The 19,538-nt window shown below is 36.1% G+C and overlaps 1 protein-coding gene across 3 annotated transcripts in view; it reads right to left on the reverse strand.

Moving 5' to 3' along the window:
• Window positions 1–3,352: 3,352 nt before the first annotated feature.
• LOC590257 (TRAF2 and NCK-interacting protein kinase) overlaps window positions 3,353–19,538 on the reverse strand; it is an 87,164-nt gene continuing 70,978 nt past the window's right edge. For 2 of the 3 annotated variants that reach the window (XM_030981725.1, XM_030981723.1), the window contains 14 exons: window positions 15,296–15,444; window positions 13,618–13,673; window positions 12,216–12,310; window positions 11,292–11,483; window positions 10,791–10,940; window positions 9,831–10,086; window positions 8,968–9,111; window positions 8,136–8,218; window positions 7,399–7,578; window positions 6,650–6,799; window positions 5,957–6,035; window positions 5,040–5,120; window positions 4,476–4,615; window positions 3,353–3,777 (listed from right to left, as the gene is read on the reverse strand). In XM_030981725.1, coding sequence (XP_030837585.1) covers window positions 3,700–3,777; window positions 4,476–4,615; window positions 5,040–5,120; window positions 5,957–6,035; window positions 6,650–6,799; window positions 7,399–7,578; window positions 8,136–8,218; window positions 8,968–9,111; window positions 9,831–10,086; window positions 10,791–10,940; window positions 11,292–11,483; window positions 12,216–12,310; window positions 13,618–13,673; window positions 15,296–15,444 — 1,833 coding nt within the window. In that variant the 3' untranslated portion in view covers window positions 3,353–3,699. Of the gene's footprint in view, window positions 3,778–4,475; window positions 4,616–5,039; window positions 5,121–5,956; window positions 6,036–6,649; window positions 6,800–7,398; window positions 7,579–8,135; window positions 8,219–8,967; window positions 9,112–9,830; window positions 10,087–10,790; window positions 10,941–11,291; window positions 11,484–12,215; window positions 12,311–13,617; window positions 13,674–15,295; window positions 15,447–19,538 lie in introns of all 3 variants that reach the window. The other variant, XM_030981724.1, reaches the window with a different exon arrangement.

The following is a 19,538-nucleotide window of genomic DNA, read 5'->3' on the forward strand; positions in this document are numbered from 1 at the left end:
TAAAAGCTACAAAACTCTTGCCTATATTCCCTGTTTGAACCGAAGAAAAGAAAGAAGAAAAAAAAGTGGAAGACAATTCATTTTCGGCTGTCCTGATTTTTTTTTCAGCTTTCAAGAAGAAAAAAAAGACACTTGATAAAATTGTTAACATAGAAACAATCCAAACAGTTGTAAAACAAGTGAGCAACTTTCAAAGTATAAAGATGTTGTTATCAATGTATAATTGTGTTTTGACAAAATTGAAACATACTGTATATACAATGTATGTATTACTGTACAACCAAAGCAATGTGAGTCCTGTAGGACCACAAACTTTCAGACATGACCCTTTCACAAATTGTTTACTGCAGCCTTTTTCGAAGGAAGGTTACACAAATTGCAAACATGTAGTTTTATAACTTGTTTAATACATTCATTGCTCAGCATAAAACCTTTGTTAAACTGGACTACTCGTGAAATTTGATACCATTTCTTGTACTCCGTAGTTTCTGGTTATATAGTAGATTGGTGATGAATGTATAACATTTTTCAGAGTTTTTAAATCATACATCACATACTTGTAGTTCTGGAGTACATGAAAACTGGTGTTGTGTAAATTACAGTATATAACACAATCGCTTCATTAAAGAGAAATGTAACCTTGATAACAAACTACTCTAGAGGAAAGCAGAAAAATCAGAGATATTGAATAAAATAGGACAAAAAAAAGGAGAACTTTGTGAGTTTTAAAAACCACTACAGTTTTTACATTTTTATCATTCTTGAAGTGTCTACTAATTCTACATTCTGAATTATGGATTCAGTTTTCTCTAGCTTTGTTAGACTCATGAGGATCACAGCTGGAATACATAAATATTTCCATCATCTATCTATGACTCTTACAGGAAAATGTACTATGTAGGGTGCACCAATAGAAATATTGAGAAATATTTGAATTGAATGACTAAATCTCATTTGTGACATAATGCCACCAATATTCATACACAGTAATGCAACAAAAGCATGATGAATCGACTTAAGTTTTCTTGAAATAAGACAAATCTTCTGAAGTACCAAAAATGTTATATAACAGTGCAGTATTCATATTTAAAACTGTTTGCCTAGAATTATAGATAGCTTACTTTATTACATTATTTACATGAAAATTTATATTACATTGTACACACATGATTTAAAACTTCAGGAAAAAAAAAATCAAAAACAGAGAGTAAAAAAATAAGGCCCAAAACATGGCAAGCAAACTCTTAATTTCAATTAAGAAAAATAAGAGGAAATTAAGAACTTAATTGTAATCTCCAAGCACCAGTCATTCACATTTATAAATCATATCTAGAGATGTTCATCCCCTTCTTGGGAATCAGTCAGTTTGCCAACTTGAAATGTTATGAATGGGACTACATGATTCTAGCATTACATTACATTAAACCTTACAAAATGTAGCGGAGAACAACAAAACGAAGTTCTTCGGCATGAATCCTGGTAGTGGGTATAAGAAAGAACTGTACAAGTACGATGAAATTAATCTGGAAATTACAGATTTTACTTAAAACCATCTATTGCCAATGACCACATACACTGTGCCTCTGTATTTCTTAAAGTCCATCTGTACTAGTTTACAGGAGGGATTAGTCCATCCTGCAAGGTCACTGACATATGGCTATCTCATCAAATCAGCTCTCACTTACCATAAGAAAAAAAAGGTTCATGGGGGGGACCAATGGTCACTGATTAGGCATTGTTTGCTATATAGAGGGCGCAAGTAGCTATAAGTAGTGCAGTGGGGCTTTAAATGCAGGGTTGAGTCCACATTGCATACCATGTACGACAGTTACATGAAGCTGCAATGTGTTTATTTCACATTTATAGTATTTACATAAGGAAAAACCCTGTCTCGGTGAATGATAGTACATGCGTATCTTCATCACAAAAAGAGCACTTCATTTTTCTAAATTTTTACGAAAATTAAAAGAGAGGCTAGGATTCTGTTTAGTAGGACAGTACATTGCATCCTACATAAATTTAGAAGGAAAAAAGGGGAAACTCTTTATATTTGCAATACTAGCATCATTATAAGATGAATAATGATCCTTAATTCTTTGTAAGACACAGTCAGATTTATATCTATTATGATTTGTAAGCATTTTTTATCCATTCATTTGTTACAAAATTATATCCTTTCACGCTCCTCTTTGTTACTTCATTTGTTCTGTGATTGAAAATAACCCATGACAAAAACCATGGATTCTCTCGTTCCCATAGACTTAGTATAGGGACAAGCTGATTTCCATGGATAAACCAGTTAAAGGTAAAGACCAGTATTGCAAACGCCCCAGTTTCAAAAAATGAAATGGAAGCTCTCATTACCAATCATGTGAAAGAATATGTTTTGAATAATACATGATGATAAAAAATTTGCCGGAAACCGCCTACTAATTCATATATTTGGTAAATTTGTTTCTCTCGTGGTCTGTGAGAGATATAGGGTAGTCCCATATACATCTTTCTGTGTATAGTGCTTGTAACTTTACGAAGAATGGGCCAAATTTATTATCATTTTGATGATTCCAGAACCTTGCAGATGCTAGATGCTAGATGATCAACCTTTTCTGATCAATTCCACAACGTTTCTTTCACAATGCAATCGCATGACTATAACTGGTCTTTACCTTTAACTTGCAATATGATGAATTGAATTTCATGACCTCATTATCAAGTGTGCATTTATACGAGTATGCACCAATGCGTAGCGAAAGATGCAGCAGAAAAAGGTTGAAACCAAATAAATTCAATTATTTATTGATCGATCATGTCATCATTATTGACTGAGGGATGAATATACGAGAAAATTAATCTCAAATTTGTTTAGAAGCATTACTTAGTGCTAATTATACAAAAGATCATGATGGTTAAACGAGGGTTGATATAAACCCTGACAATTATATCCTCAAATTTTCATTCTGCACATCACCGGACACAATATATAAGCAATGGGCAAGAACAGATTTGATGCTCAACCTCAAAGTTACCCCCATTACAGACAATGGATTCTTCCAGTCTTACAATACCAAATATACAAATAAGACTATTCCATTCATCCAAGAGGTAAGATGGAGGTTGCTTGGATTTCGAGGGACAGCATTTATCAAGAAAGATCCTGCATAACGTCAATGGTAATCCTCTGGTGTCTTTGAAGAAAACTACAGCAGTCGACGGAGACTACGACCACCATCAAGCCTCGTTCATATACAACGCTATAAACGGCCTCAAGCCTTGTTCATATTCAACGCTATAAACTGCCTCACACTGAACAAATGTGCCCCAGTGCAATAAGATGAAATTAGTGCAATGTGTGTCAAAATCTATACATCATAGCACGCAGACCTGAGTTAGTTGAGATCCTTTCATGCTCGTGATATTTTAACAGACTTGCCTTTCATTTGCATGTCATATAGATTTTCTTTTGCCATTGCAAATTCCTTCTTTAACGTTTTACTGTTAGGTTTGAACGAGGCTTTACCGGTAGGTGATTAAGACCACTTTAGAGAGGGCCAATGGTGCTGTGGTTCATGAGAAAATGATCGGACCAGAAGCAATGGACAATCTGCTCTCTCTGTTGTATGTACAGGTTAACCAGGGGATCATCCCTAAATACTCCTGAAGAGACGGATAGTTGTGACATCCAGGCTTTTGATGGGGGATCTACCAGTTACCGAGGCCTGCTCGTAGGGTGAGGAAGTAAACTTGGGAGTTGGACGGCCGTATTGATGCAAAGAACACCTGGAGAAAGAGACAAAGGGATAAAATGGCTACTGAAAAAAATATCTTTAAAATAAGAAAAGAGACAGAATAAGCATTGTTTTATAGAGGGTATAACTGAGAAGACTTACGACTCTCCCAAGGCTAGCATTTAACACCCTAAACAAAAAGGAATATCATTACAGAGAAATCTGATGTACGATCAGCTTATAAGAACATAATTCCTGTCACATAGGAAGCATAGCTGTTGACTGTGTTTGTGCATGAATACACCATCTGGGCGATAGTAGATATCATATTTTTGACAACATAGCATCATGTGACCAAACATAAAATTGCTATGATGTTACCAATAAGGAAAATGTCCTATACCATGACGTCATCCATCTGTGGTACAGTGCACTATATAATGGACGACATCATAGATATGAGATCAATCAAGATCAGTGTGATATCAGTATTTCAAGCCACTAGTGAAATTATGGATTCCTTGGCGACAGAAATTATTTCTCTTCTTATTATTATTAATATTTTTATGAAGGTTTGGTTTGAAAAATGTAAAACAAATACTTCATGCACTATTTCAAGCCACTAGTGAAATTATGAATTCCTCGATGACAGAAATAGTGCTTTTCCTGACACCTCGATCCATAATTTCAACTAGAGCCTCTCAGTGCAAGGTATATTTGTTCACTATTTGATCATGTTATCATACGCACCTTATCATTCCTTTCACATAGGAAGCGTAGCTGCTGACTGCGTTTGTGCATGAATACCCCATCAAGGTGACCTGTCTCAGCTGACCTGATCTCAATAGCCTTGTTCCCCCAGCCCATTATCTGACCCGTGCTGATGTAGGCTGTGTTACAAGAATGAGAAACAATCACAAAACAAATGAATAAAGTCTAAATTGCATCTTCTCATAATATTCAGATCTAGATGACTATCTCACGACAATCATCCCCATCTTGAGCTCTGGTATGGGAATCGTATGTCGAGAGAACATGGCTATAATTCATTCTGGATTGTTTATCCTGCAGTAGATTGTTTGTTTTGAACCAGTAAAATCAAAACAACTTCACAAAAACTTGATGGAAATCATCTTCAGTAAAAACTACAACTTTCACTTGCTCATTACTCAGCCACTTCACATTTTCTACCAAAATCGTTTGGCACATGCCATTTATTTGTAATCTGGAACATTCAGTGTAAGTTTTGTTGGATTCTGTGAGAATTCATCTTCTATATTCACCAGAACTCAAGTTTATCTTTAAGAGACTTACCAACTGAGGCAGGTAGCTCTCCCCATTGTAAGATGACATCCTTAAAAGGGACACCTTTAGTATCAACAAACACACCCTCATCTGAAGAGAAAAGAGAAAAATTTCATGGGTAATTCACACAAAGACATATTGCAAAATGCTGAAAGGCAACATATGGTTGATTGATTGATCGGTTGCTCTTATTCATATTTCCATTCAAAAATAACAAAGCATAATACATTTTACAAAACATTAACATTTCTTTAAGATAATACATATATGGAAGTAAATAATCCTGAATCACAGTAATTAATAATATGATTTTTTTTGTTGTAAATCAATAAATACCAAAATGGAAAGTGAACCTATTTAAAAGCTAGGCTTGTTGCACGTAGGTTCACTGAAATATTTCAAATAGGCATTCTAAATATTCCTTGTTACATTAACAAGGAAGAAACAAAGAGAACTTTTAAAGATTTGAATTGCCTTGTCTTACAACAGGTATTAAGTGGTAAGCATCTTGGCACCCAGGTGAGGTGAATGGGTACATGGCAGGAATTAATTCCTTGAAATGCAAGAGCGCCGTAACGGCAGACATGTTAAAACCGGGGTAATATTTTACAAAGCTCTTTGGAAGGGCATAGAGACGTTATAATTGATATGCGCTATACAAGAACCAAATATTTATTATTAATATTATAATAAAACTCTGCATTCAGACCACGAAGTGGAGATATTACAATTTATTTTAATGGACAAGTTCCTTTCATACTTTTCAACTGAGAAACACTATTAAATTTTTTTTTAAAAGCAGTGTCTTTATCAAGACATGGTGTTCCTATATAGGTGTTGCTAAAGGTTTAACTGCTATAAAAGAATTCCCCCTCAAATTCCCCATGAGCACCATGAGAGCCCACTTCTATGTGTGTTTAACTTACTGTTGAAGCAGAGTAGGAGGTATTTTCCCTGTGAGTTGGGTAGGATGACAACACAATAAGGAGTGATAGTGCCAATCTCCTGTCAAGATAAATGAGAATAGAACAAAAAACAATGAGGCATTGATTACTAACCTAAGATACAATGCAAGACAATTACAGTACAATGAATAATAGTACACAATCAAACAGAAACAGAGAATTTGGTCTTTGGTCGTTATAGACAGGTGGTCTTTCTTAACGAGTGGTTGCTAAAACAGGTTTCACTGTATCTTATTTTATCTTTTTTCGCTTTTATCATTACCCCTCCCCCTTTTCTCTCCCTCTTTTGCTCTCATCCATCTAGACCCCCTCTTCTAACTCTCTTTTTTCCCTCTCTCTCTGTCTCTCTTGGTCTCTCTTTTTCTCTTTCTCCCTCTCTCCCTCTCTTTCTCCTGTCATCCATCTCTTCTCTCTCTCTCTCTCTCTCTCTCTGTCTCTCTGTCTCTCTCTCTGTCTCTCTCTCTCCCTCTCTCTCCCTCTCTTTCTCCTGCCATCCATCTCTTCTCTCTCTCTCTCTCTCTCTGTCTCTCTCTCCCTCTCTTTCTCCTGCCATCCATCTCTTCTCTCTCCCTCTCTCTCTCTCTCTCTCTCTCTCTCTCTCTCTCTCTCTCTCTCTCTCTTCTCCCTCTCTCTCTCTCTTTATCTGTAACCTACCTGAGGTGGTGAGTAGATATCCTGGACAGACGCTGAATCAAGGTCGATCGCATGGAATCCGTTGACTGACCCATAGATGACCTTTAACCTCTGGTTGTCCTCCACTGTGAGGTCAACGATCAAAGGTCGGTGAACCAGGTTGGGGAAAGACTGCAACGAAAAAAGAAAAAAAAATTATACTGGCTTTATTTTTAGGTTTCAGTATCATAAGAGAGACACAATATCACAATGGTATGTGATAACTTTTAGAGTGGTGTTGGTAATACTTAGTTTTGAGTATATCATATCTTATTAATTTTATCTTTGAATGTATTCAAACATCCTTTTTTGATGTATTGTCAAAAAAGAATATCAAGTAAAATGGGGGAGGATTGATACAGTGAAGTATGAACCATGAAAGCCATGATCCTTAAGTTGAACTTAACTCTAAGTTGGACTTAAAAGTTATGGAGAGCCATTTGTAGCCTTAAAATAAAATACATTAAAAAACTAAAATTCAAGTACTTTAGACTTTTAATAAATTCCACATCAAGAACATGAAATCTCCTTTAATAATAAAAAATATTAATGATTTAGATCAAAATGTTATGCTTTTTAAAATAACTTTTAACAAAATACTTTCATAGATGCTAACGGCTTATCATAATTTTTAAGTCCAACTTAGAGTTCAGTTTGACTTGGAATCTTTGTGAAACACCCCCCAGGACACCTCTTCCAGGAGAGGATAGATCCAATTTAAAGGTACGTACCTTGAAGGCCATGAACTTGTGGTATGGTTTGGGAGCCCAGGCGTAGATCTCGATGCTGTCCTTGAGAGCGATCACCAAGAACTTGATCTTCTCGTACTTGATGATCTTGTAATGGATGCATCCTTCAAGGTCACCTACAGACAGGAAACCGCTCTTCCTCTTATCCATCGTCTGCTGCTGCTGCTCAATGTGAAAGGAAAAGGGAAAGTTGTATAAAAGCCAATGAACTGTTTTAGAAAGCCCCCACAAATTGGTTTATTGCTGTTTGGTCTATAAACAATTTGTCTACTACCCAACTGGGGGGCGTTTCACAAAACTTGTCATCAGTGACAAACGACAACTTTTGTTATAAGCTACTGAAATCCTTGCTTCTGATTGGTTATCAGCAGATTTGTCACTGATTTTTGTCATTTGTCATTGAAAAAAGGCTTTGTGAAACAGGCCCCTGGTCTATTCCCATAGGGTCTACACATAGCCTGTCTATTATCGTCATGGTCTAATAATCATTTTGTTGACTTATCATTTGGTGTAATGACCAATATGGATGATCCCCCTCCCCTGCTCCTCCTCTGTTTATCATTCCTGATATATTTTTTTATAGAAACTGTGAAACATAATTTATAGAACTCAAATTTCAAAGACAGCGTGAGACTTCATAAACCAAAGACCCCCAAAGACGCATGGCGGATATTCTGACACCTTTCTTTTGAGGAGGAGTATGAAAGAGTAAAACTTACACTTAGCGTAGCCTCTCCGTCACTCCTGACTATTTTCTGCTTGAGCCATGACAGGAAGTAGGTCCTTAACTTGTTCTTCTTGCCTGTACGGGTAGAAAAACAAAGATGGATTAGAGCAAAACTCACTATGAACAAAGTAGCAACTCAATCATTTCGGGACAATATATTGCAAAAAGTTCAATTCTTGTGCCACAATTACTGCCTGATAACAACTACACACAGAAGATAATCTCTTTTAGGTTTTAAAGGGACTTGGTAACATTGTTCATATGATGAAAACGGTGCTAAGGTAGTGACTTCAACAATGATAGATGTAAAATCAAAGATAATCTGAAAGTTTGAGTGAATACAGACCAATGTCAATGATACCAATTGGGAAAAACTGACCTTATCAATTCCTTAATTCTCCCAACTATATTATTACAATTTAAATACATTTTAGGTGAATAAAAATTATCACAATGCGATGTTTTGGCTCTTTATACCATTCCAGACATTGAAGTGTTAAAAGATTTTTTGAAAGCCTGTTTTATGTCTTATTTACATTGAAAAACAGTTGGGAAAATTCATACATAGTTGGGGGAGTTTACTGTAGGAGGGTTTCGCACAGTGACGCCTTCAAAGAAAACCATAAATATCTTTGTGTTTTGAAAAAAAAATCAGGATTTGTTGCATGTTAGAGGGTAAGTACAGTAGAAGGAATATAATAAGTAACATTTCATACAAAAATTAAGCAGTTTTTTCATCAACCTTCAACAATGTTACCGAGTCACTTTAAAGAGAGAACTCCCTTTCAGCACTTCCCATGCAGTAATATGCATGTGTTTCTCACCTGCTATGCAGACAAGGATGTTCTGGCTCTCCAGGACATCCATCTGTTGGAAGCGTTTTCTTGAGATGAGTGGGTACACCTTGCCCTCTCCCGATCTATCTAGCAGCATCAGACCGCTGTCTGTCCCTATTAACAAGTTCACACCTGAATGGAGAGAGGAAGAGAGTGACAGTAGCAATTAAAACAGGTCCTTTAGCATGATACATGTTACATCATGGTTTTACTTCAAGGTCTTTTATGCATGTTACATTAAAAGATTTTGTTTGTGACTCATTCAACTGTAGATCAAGACAGGGTCACAACTTTTATCTATCTTTTGGGGGTAATATTCAAATTAGCATCGAAAATGCTACACAACAAAGACAAACATAATCATTACAAAATTGTCTATTATTCCCTTTTATAAGATGATGAAGGGGATTCTTATAAAATGATTGGTTGAGAGTGTACACGTGACCAGGCATTTATTTTGCCAAACGCGTAATTTTACTAATGACCGGTCATTAGTAAAAATCTTGTTATAAAACATAATTTTATAAAAAACAAATAAAACATCATCTTATAATGCAAATAATACACATCATTTTGTTCAAGCAATAGTAAAATTACCCACACTTGGTACCTTCAAAACAGTCCAAACACCCTCGGCTATCGCCTCAGGCATGTTAGACTGTTCCAAAGGTACCTTGTGTGGGTAATTCTTACTCATGCCCTCACTGATGTGTATTATTTGTATACTAATCAAAGCAAAGAACCAATATCGTTCAGTTTGCAACTTTTCTAGTCACAAGCCATGGAGGGAGACATGTAACTTTGTTTTAAAGGAATGACACCGTTCACACTGATACCATACTTTCACTCACCCCATAATGAAGCGCAGAGGATTTCTGAGTTGAACTTCTTCCTGTACTTCCTGATTTCGGGCATGTCGTTGAGACTCTCTGGTGTCGTCGGCTTCACGTTGACCGATATGTTCGAGCCGCGACGGTTCGGTGGCACAGGTATGCTCGGCGTGGTGGGGCTTGCACCGAATCCGAACGCGGAGAAGGACGTCTGTTTGCGCATGGGGGTCTTGGGCCCACTACCGGTGCCGTTCGCAGCAAGAATAGCCTGTCGGTACTAAAACAAGAAAGTAAGTTAAGGATCTTCGATTTTTGCAGAGGGCAAAGACCACAATGGGATGTATACTTTTTCTCCTTGTTTTATAAACAAAAATGAAAAAAAAATTAGTTTCATCAGGATGGTTGTAATAATGGTTTAAAAGTTCTTTTATCACATCCAAAAGGAAAAATAACCTGTCTGCCAGAGCGCATCTGGGGGTGTCTAAACTCCAGACATTAAAACTGTTACCAGTAATTTTTTCTTTTGGATGTGATACAAGGAATCTTGTTAAAATATTCCTGAAGGGATATTTTGCCAGGTGTTTAATTGACTGGTGAGGGCAAATTACTAAATAACGTGTTTCTTGTCCGGACTTTAAAAAAAAAGGAGGAGGCAGGGCAATACTATTTATTATTTTGCAATTTTCTGCAATTTTTCTCCAAAATGACTGCCATCCTAATTATAGCTGACCAAGAGTATTTATTCACAGATATTGTGCTTTGTGAGTATACTGGTGTAATGTATGACAGAAAAAAATGATTTTTATCATTTTAGAATTAAATAAAATGTATATCACAGGTTTTTTTCTTCTTCTTTTTCTGAATAGTAAATAGTATTAAAAAAAGGAGGCAGCGGCCAAAAGGAGGCGGGCGGGGACGAGAAACACATCATTTTTGTTGGACATCATACAGATCATCTTGAGAAAGAGGAAGGTGACGTACCTCCTCCGAGGATGCCTTGTCCTGCGGTGTCTGCTGCGTCTTTGAGGATGCTCCTTTAGGACTCTGTTGCTGGGGTAGAAGATCGGGTAGGACATCGCAGCTTCCTGCGTTGATCTCAAGGCTACCCGGTCTGACTGGCTCTTTGGGAATCTGTGGACAAAATTTAACTTAGTATGTGAATAGGTCAAGAGATTATTGCAAATCATAAGATAGATCTTGGCTTTGTCTTATTAAGAATTGTGATTGATCCAAATCGATTGCAAGTCCTACAATCAAATGCAAGTTTGCAGTCTCCTATCTCTTACAGTTAATTACAGTGAAATTGCATGAAACATCCAGGGCCCATATTCACACAATATTAATACCTGTAGGCGAAGCCTTCACCTACATCTAACTACATACTAGTAGTTCATTATCGCCTAGCTTAGACAAAACATTTAAAATAAATGTGCCCAGGTCACCGGGGCACCAAAACAGAACTAAAGAAGGGTGTGTCCTTACCCTTCTGTTCCCAAGAGGGCTACCTCTATTACCCCCTTGTGATAAAGCTTCTTGTTTTCTCTGTGCATGAGGGGAGTCTCTGGGTGAATCTCTTGGGGAGCCGTGGCCGGACCTGGGCCTGCCCTGAGGGGGTGTGCTCCTCCCTCCCGGCTGGACCACGCTCCTCGACTGCCTGGTTGGTGCTGCATCAAACTGGAAGGAGAGAAAGAAAGATGGACAGATAACATAAATGCGCAATGACTCTGTAACATTGCCTCAGATTCTGAAACAAAATCCTGGATTTAGCTCATGCTGCAATCATAATTATAAATTACAATATATAAAGGTCAGTCCAGAACCCCATGATTTTTACAAGCCCATCGCCTGTCTGATTATCAAAATATTATGATTGGAAATCGAAATCAAATTTTGTTTTTTCCTAACGGTTTTTATAACAATACTGTATATTGGGGAAAATGAGTATGGTAAAACCAGTCACTGAAAGATTTTTACTTTTTGAGGCTTAATTTTTTTAGGGCTTCAACATTACACCATATCACAGATGTTGATAACACGTAGGGCCATGCATCTCAGATTTAACATTGTTAAACGATGCCTCTAATAGCTTCACATGACTGCATTATGACTTTGGTTTGCTTGAAGTGAATCAATGTGTGTAACTGAATATTACTTCTCTTAAATCTAACGATACACTTTCAATAATCCAACTAACTGCTATCTGATCTTGTACAACAATACAGCATATACATAGAGCTGGGATGCCTTCATATCATGAGCATGATAATAATAATAATACATGAGATTTATATAGCGCCATTATCCATTTTAATTAAATGCTCAAGGCGCTTAACCTAACCTTAACCTAACTGGCTAATGCATAATATTTTAATGACATGGAGTCCAGGAAGGTTTAAGTGGACATACCTGTGTTCTGCTTGGACCTGCTTGTTGGTTCTTTGACTGGATGAAACTTGTTGTACTCTCTGTGCTTTCAACACTGTCTGTACTTGCATTAGGATCTACAGAGGAGAGACAAAAAGATGGATTAACCCATTTGCTACTATTTCACATTTTGTGGTTCGGCACAATAACTTTGGATTCCCAGACCTAATAAATATATGCCAGATGCATGAGTGGAAAGGCCAAAAATTTCTGCAAACGCTGCATCCATTTTTTGTTTCATGGCTTTATTTCGTTTGATTCCAGGAATTAAAAAAAAATGAAAATAAGCTTGAAAATACCTAAATTGTGTTTAAATTTATTTTTAAATGGGCCACTTTTTCAACTTAACAACAACATTCCTGCCTATGAATATCGTCTTTAGAAACATTGCATTTTATTTTAACAATGTAGCATTAAAAGAAAGATATTATTGTTGCCAATTTGAAGAACAAAATGTGATCAATTTAGCCCTAGAAATGAATCCTGTCTTGAAAGGGTTTTCATATGAATTTCACCTTTTTTAAAGACAGAAAAATAGGGAAAAGGTGTAAAAAAAGAAAAAGGACAGAGCCAGAGAATACATAAAACAGACAGAGGTATGTTATGATTTTGACAAGTAACAACCTATTTCTGTCATCTTTGACAATGACTCATTTAGCCCAATATTTTGTATCATACATGTTTGTTAAAGGTAATACAAAGTTTTGGTATGGGGTTATGAATTTGGTTCAAATGAACATGTTGGAAGCATAAGCGATCCTACAATATTCAGTGATCGTTGTTGCGGTTGAAATCGAGTCTAAAGTTATGGAATTGTAAATAATTAAATCTTTATGTTGTATAGCTCCCTCTCAAGGTCAAGATATTAAATAAGCTATAAAACAATGTTTCTAGACTAAAATCGACCGATTAGCAATTCTGGTTTAGAAATTATATATCACAACTACATAGTCTGAGATTTTCATGTTCGCAGCTACCATTATACGGCCGTAGGCGCTATTTAAAAATTTATCAAAATTTACCGGGAGCACCGGTAAATTGTTATATTCAATTTTTCCCGAAAGCAGAATTGTTTTAGGGGCTAAATTTTCTAGTGCTTATAATACATCCACAGGGGCATCCAAATATATCAAAATTGTAAAGAATCACTATCCACCCAATTTCAAAATTTCCAAAAACTTTGTATTACCTTTAATTAAATTGAATAATGAATTGGCCCAACTTTTCTCAGCATTTGAAAAATCTTATGAAAGGCTGATCTTCTTGTATAAACTGAATTATAAACATTTCTTATTTTTGTACCACCTCATGATTAATCTTTTTTTTTCTTCTTCAGAAATTTACATCAATCCCAATTAAAACGGAAAAGTAATTCAAATCTTACCTTCTTTGATTATAAATGTTTCTAATGTATCACATTCATAGCCAGGTGTACCAGGTCTGTGGATCAAAGAAACAGTCAACAAATATTAGTGAAAATATTCTGTTCATACTTCAATTTTCAGGATTCTATCCCTTATTCCTTTGAGTTTGTTACACATTTTCATTTGATGTTTAATATATTGCATCCCAGTAGTCCATTTTTGTAATGTAATCAAATTTAATGCACAAACATTAGTTTAGTGCCACGTTACAAATCATTTCATTACTTGTTTTTAGGTATGACAAGCCATAATGTATTATCTAGTCACGATTAATGTATGCTATTCGCATTCTGACTATTGAAATACACTTATTCATAACAGGTGAATGAAACAATTTGTAACTTAAAGTAGATATTCATTGATTTTAAAAACTAACTTTACTTTCATTATTGCAAAGTTGAAACTTTGATTCGACAAGGTTATCAAAATTCAATGCTTGGAAACATTCGAATTAATGATTATCATGAATTACAAAACGCTTGAATACAGCCCCGGCATATCACCTGAAGAGCTCTCCGAACGCTGCTAAGATGTGTGAGATCACAGTATGGACATGACTTGCACAAGCAGACGATGTCCCATGACATCTCACACATTTATAGTGCCTGTGTTTTCGTCTTCTCTCGAGTTCTTTCTCTTACTTCACTACCGTCAGGCTAAATGTATAATCTATTGCCTCACTCTAAACCCCGCGCATGTTTCTATTTTGATGACAAATGCAGCAATACAAAAATAAAGGAATATGTCGCTTGTAACGAAATAAGACGCCATTGTATATTCAGCTGCCGCACCGGGGTATGTTCGGCATTTCAAGAGGGAACAAATGCCGTCCCTAATATCATTCCAGGGGTTTTTCAATTTGAAAGTCTGGTTTCTTTGATTGTTAATTAACCCCTATCCTGTGTATTTGCAAGCAAAATATTTTAGTTATCAGAATCGGGTCATATCCACTTTTGAATGGTTTGACATGCCATTACATTTATATACACTAAACTCATTATAATTTGAGAAATAATAGCTTTGCAATTATGTTCATTCTCTATGTGATGTCGTCTGCTTGGGCAGTGTTGGTCCATATAGTGACGTCATTAAAACATCGTTTTTTTTCCGGCGAATCTCTCGTATATCCCAGCTGCTATGGAGGTGGTTTTTTTATGTATTTTTTTTATAAATCACCCGATATGTAGTTAACCTAAAACTTGTCCGATGGTCATCTGTTAGCTTACCAGTTCCTAGTGATACATTAGTTGACATATTTGTGATCTTCTTTGAATTTCACCTTTAACAAAGATGCGGGCATTAAATTTAATTACATTACTAAAATGGTATATTATTTTAATTTTTTCCTTTCAGTCAAATCACCAATGGCATACTTCATCCTATTCTTTGTCCATGCTCCGGGAGCATTTTGCATTTTCTTTTTTCGTCCAGGGGGGAGGGAGGGGGACTCTCTTCAATTTTTTTTTACTGCCCCTGGTTACACATGTTGTCACTTTCAAAATATATTTTTGTTTCTTCTTTCTGTACAAAGTACATGTATGATCATTGTCATCAATATGACTACTGTCACAAATATCATTATTGTCACTAATACGTGTTCAGTTCGACAGCAGTTGAGTCGTTCCTTGCTGAACTTACAGCGGTCTTGGCACGTCGGATGCTGGGATGGTTCCATCTCCTCCAGGACCACCTACCATGTCGTCCTCCTCATCGTCATCGTCATCATCCTCATCCACCTTTCCGCCGCCTCCCATCGCACTCAACTGAGCAGCCAACGCAACAAGATCCTGAAATTTCCAAAAGAAAAAATGATCATTAGCCTTTTGAGGTTTTTTACATCATCACTCTTAATTTTTTCGAACAATGAAGATTAGCTAGATGATGAGAAGTCAACTTTGCTGAAAACAAGATGAAAGAAAGGTCAGACATATTTATTGGCTCTCATTGTGCTTGGAATTAACAGCTATAGTCAAACCAGCTTTAGTGACCACCTGTCTACAAAGACCACATTTTTTGTTTCCCTTAAGATCGGTTTCTCATAGAAACATGTACTAAAGAAACCTATCTACAAAGACCACTTTTTGTGTTTCCCTTGGGCGGTCGCTATAGACAGGTTTGACTGTATTAGATTCTGGACTGTAATGTAGGCTGTTTTCATGTCATCTGATAAATGCATGAGTATCAACATTTTCCTGCAATATCACAACTTCTCAGGAGAGTACATGTATTGAAGAAGAAAAAAAACTAACAATTTGGCAACCATTTGTTGTTTGTCTTTTTTACAAGAGAGCATGATCATTTGAAATCCTTGCTTCTGATTGGATATCAGCAGATTTGTCCTGATTTTTGTCATTTGTCATTGAAAAGGGGTTTTTGTGAAACAGGGTCCATATCTGAGCCACAAGTTTTCTTGGGCAATGAGGACAAGACTACAGTGCCAAAGGATCTAGGATTGGGCATTTGTTGCCTGCATGGTGCCCACCTTTTATTTGAACATCGAAATGAAAAAAACAGACAAATAGTGCAAGAATGCTATTGAATTGGATAGTCATGTATCTTTAAAAAAAAATCAATGAAATCATTAGAACGATCATTATTTCAAAAGTAAAACCAGATAGTTTACCATGATTTCAAACAGCAAATTTGGTTGTATAAGAAAGAAAAATTTTGCGGACATGATGATGGCATGATTATTGGCAATAATGTATGCATACATTGTGTATATTCATGTAAAAGGAATGTACGTACATGTACAACACGAATCATGTTTGCCTTTTTAAGATGTCTATTACGGTAAATGTACATGTGCATGAGGATGAATGTCAAAACTTAAACATTTTGGTATATTAACATTTTTTGGAATCAAATGAAATGGTAAACTTTCATGGGAATGATATGAATGTATTTGTAAGAATTGATCTATCACCCCTTTGTCGGCCTAACAATGCCTTGCCTCATTTGCCATCCTCCCCTTTCCAATATTCATATCATATATTGGAGGAAGAGCTCAGACTTTTATAGAGAGGGAGGAAGAAAGAGGAGGATACGAGATGATATGAGGAGAGAGAGAGAGGGGAGGGAGGAGGGGGAGAGATGGAAGGAGGGAGAAAGAGATTGAGGTAGTGAGGGAGCGAGCGAGGGAAAGAGGGAGGGAGCAAACAAACTAGTAAGGGAGAGAGAGGGGGAGATAGAGGAAGGGATAAACAGAGAGAGAGGTAGGGACGTGGGAAAAGATTTCGGAAGAGAGCTAGGAAGAGAGCAAGGGAGAGAGGAACAAGGCAGGAAAATAATAAACCCTTCAAAGATTGCAGAAAACAAAATACTCAAGTCTCCGATTCATAGCATACAGTTTAGCAAAGTCCACATGCCATCCAAATTTCAAAACAAAACCCAAACCTCACCAAAATACCTCCAAAAGTGACTTATTGCATTATAATACCATGCTATATCAACCTTTGCTCCCACCACTAGCTTTTGGCATTCATTATATCACCGCAATTAAAATACAAAATATCAGTTGTATATTGCCTGCATAGAATTGCAAATATTCAAATCACATTTCCAGCAAAGTGAAAGATATGACCCTGGACATGCACATCCATGAAAACAAAATACCAATCATTTCAATGAATAAATAAATAAATAAATGAATAATTGAATAAATGAATAAATAAATAAATAAATAAATGTCGTTTTTTTTTTAAGTATATAAGGAGCATCCATAAACTGGTACCAACAGAAAATAATTGGGGCATTATTATCTGAAGTCTGCAGAAAGTATTTCCTAAATATGTACATTTAAAAGGTCGTATATGTATGTTGAAACTGGATTATCAAATTGAAATATAATTAGGCTGAATTGATGAAACACAATGGGAAATGAGCAAATCACAGGCAAAAACAAGATGGAATTTCAATCTCAAAACTGATTATAAATGATGAAGTGACTTTTTGGTGACTTTTTTTGTCGATGAATGACAGCAATGTTTGACATTTTTTTAAATAACATACACATGGCACATGGCCACAAACTTGTCCAAATCACCTCTGAATAACTTTTCATGTCGTATTGCATTACCTCACAGTCATATTGTGTAGGAGTCTCTCAACATGCAAGCACATGTAGAAATGTGAACCTATTTCAAATGATGGTGGCAATTAAGAGTTGTCTGCGACCATCTTTCTGTTACAGAGTGCACCCCTGAGTACAATTACTTACACACCGTAAACCTTTGACAAGACCACACATGGAAGTGTATGCACAACACACTTTGAAAATGCACAAAAAATACTGTATTATTCAAGGAAGAAGTTTGAAATTGCTCAAAATCCCAAATATATACCAAATGTGCAATGATTGTAATAAAAGCCAGGGAGTAATTTGTTGACCATCGCATTTCAATGCGTGTTTTTAAAAACAAAAGAAACAGCCTTCCTAATACATTATTAGCCACAGGGCTCAAGGCAGCAGGCGGATACATCCTTCTGTTTTTGCTTTTGAATTTTGAAAGTTTACAAGTTTTAGAGCCAGAAATAAGAAACTGTGCAAGATAAAAAATGTTTTATTCTGACAATTTTGGAGATTTTGTCCTGAAAGTTTAAATTTCAAGATGGTAAATCACTCCCTGCAATATGAAGTGCAAAATGACCAAGATGATATCAAAACCAATGAAAAAGTGCACTGCAAATTTGTTTTAAATACAATGAAGCAAAGAAAATGTGATAATAGCAAAGAAAAAGAAAATAAAAGGCTGTGGATTGATTTGAATAAACGCCAAACCAATGATATTTCATCTACCTCCTAAACACGAGACGCATCGAAGCCAGGCAGGATACATGTAAACAAAAATCATAGTGAACATCGAAGATAAGAAGAAGTGACATTGTATGGAGCTGAACGTGACGTGTCTGACGAACAGAGTTTCATGCAGTGTGCTGCATATGATTTACATTGGCTCATGAAGGCTCGTTCACAAAATGACAAGGTAAACGTCGGATTGAACGTAAATTGAATACCCTCCACAAATTAATATCTTGTAACAGACAGAGTGTGAATGCGCGTAGGCCCTTTGTTGAATGAGGACATGTTTTTTGTCCTGACTAGCCATTCATTTACACAGAGAAATAAAACCTTGGCATGTAAACCAATATGGTTTCCCATGTCGTATGTGAACGAGCCCATAAACACACAGCAGAGGTGCGTATGGACAACCAATTACAGATTCAATTTAAAGCTACTCTGTTTTGAAGTCCCCTCCATCCCACACCCAATAAAAAAAGTGAATATTAATAAGCTCTTCAATGATTTCAACTTTCTCTAGATTTTAGAATTATTTAGCTCTCTCTTTTGAACTAAATGCTAATTAGGGGTTCCCTTTTTATATGTACCTGTGTCTTCACTAATTTATTAACTTGAAGATCTCTACACATTGGAATTCATACTTCTATTTCTTTTAATCAAAATGGAAATCAGGGTATTCCTTGCTACATATATCTTCTATCCTTTAAGGTCATTCATATCTTTGAGACTAGCTAGAAATATCAAAAGCTATTGATTACTCCCTTTAAACCTGTAATCACTACCACCATTTTATACTCTAATGGGGAGCAACTGCCCTTTTCAACTGAGAAATGTCATTACAAATTCTATGGTACTTTAGTTCCCTTAAAAGAATCTTTCAGAAAGAAAAAAATAATGGTTTATTGTCAAGCAATACAAAAAGACACAAAATGCCTATTCCTATTGTTCCTCTTATCTAAATCTTGTCTTTTGCATTATGGGGCAAAACTTTCCTGTATTAAAACAGAATTTATTTTGAATCAATTTAAATTTAACAGTTGACTTCTGCACCCTAAAATATAAACTTCATGGAATCCTGGG

Source organism: Strongylocentrotus purpuratus, unplaced genomic scaffold, assembly GCF_000002235.5.
Source record: "Strongylocentrotus purpuratus isolate Spur 01 unplaced genomic scaffold, Spur_5.0 spur5_scaffold_12, whole genome shotgun sequence".
Taxonomy (NCBI): domain Eukaryota; kingdom Metazoa; phylum Echinodermata; class Echinoidea; order Camarodonta; family Strongylocentrotidae; genus Strongylocentrotus; species Strongylocentrotus purpuratus.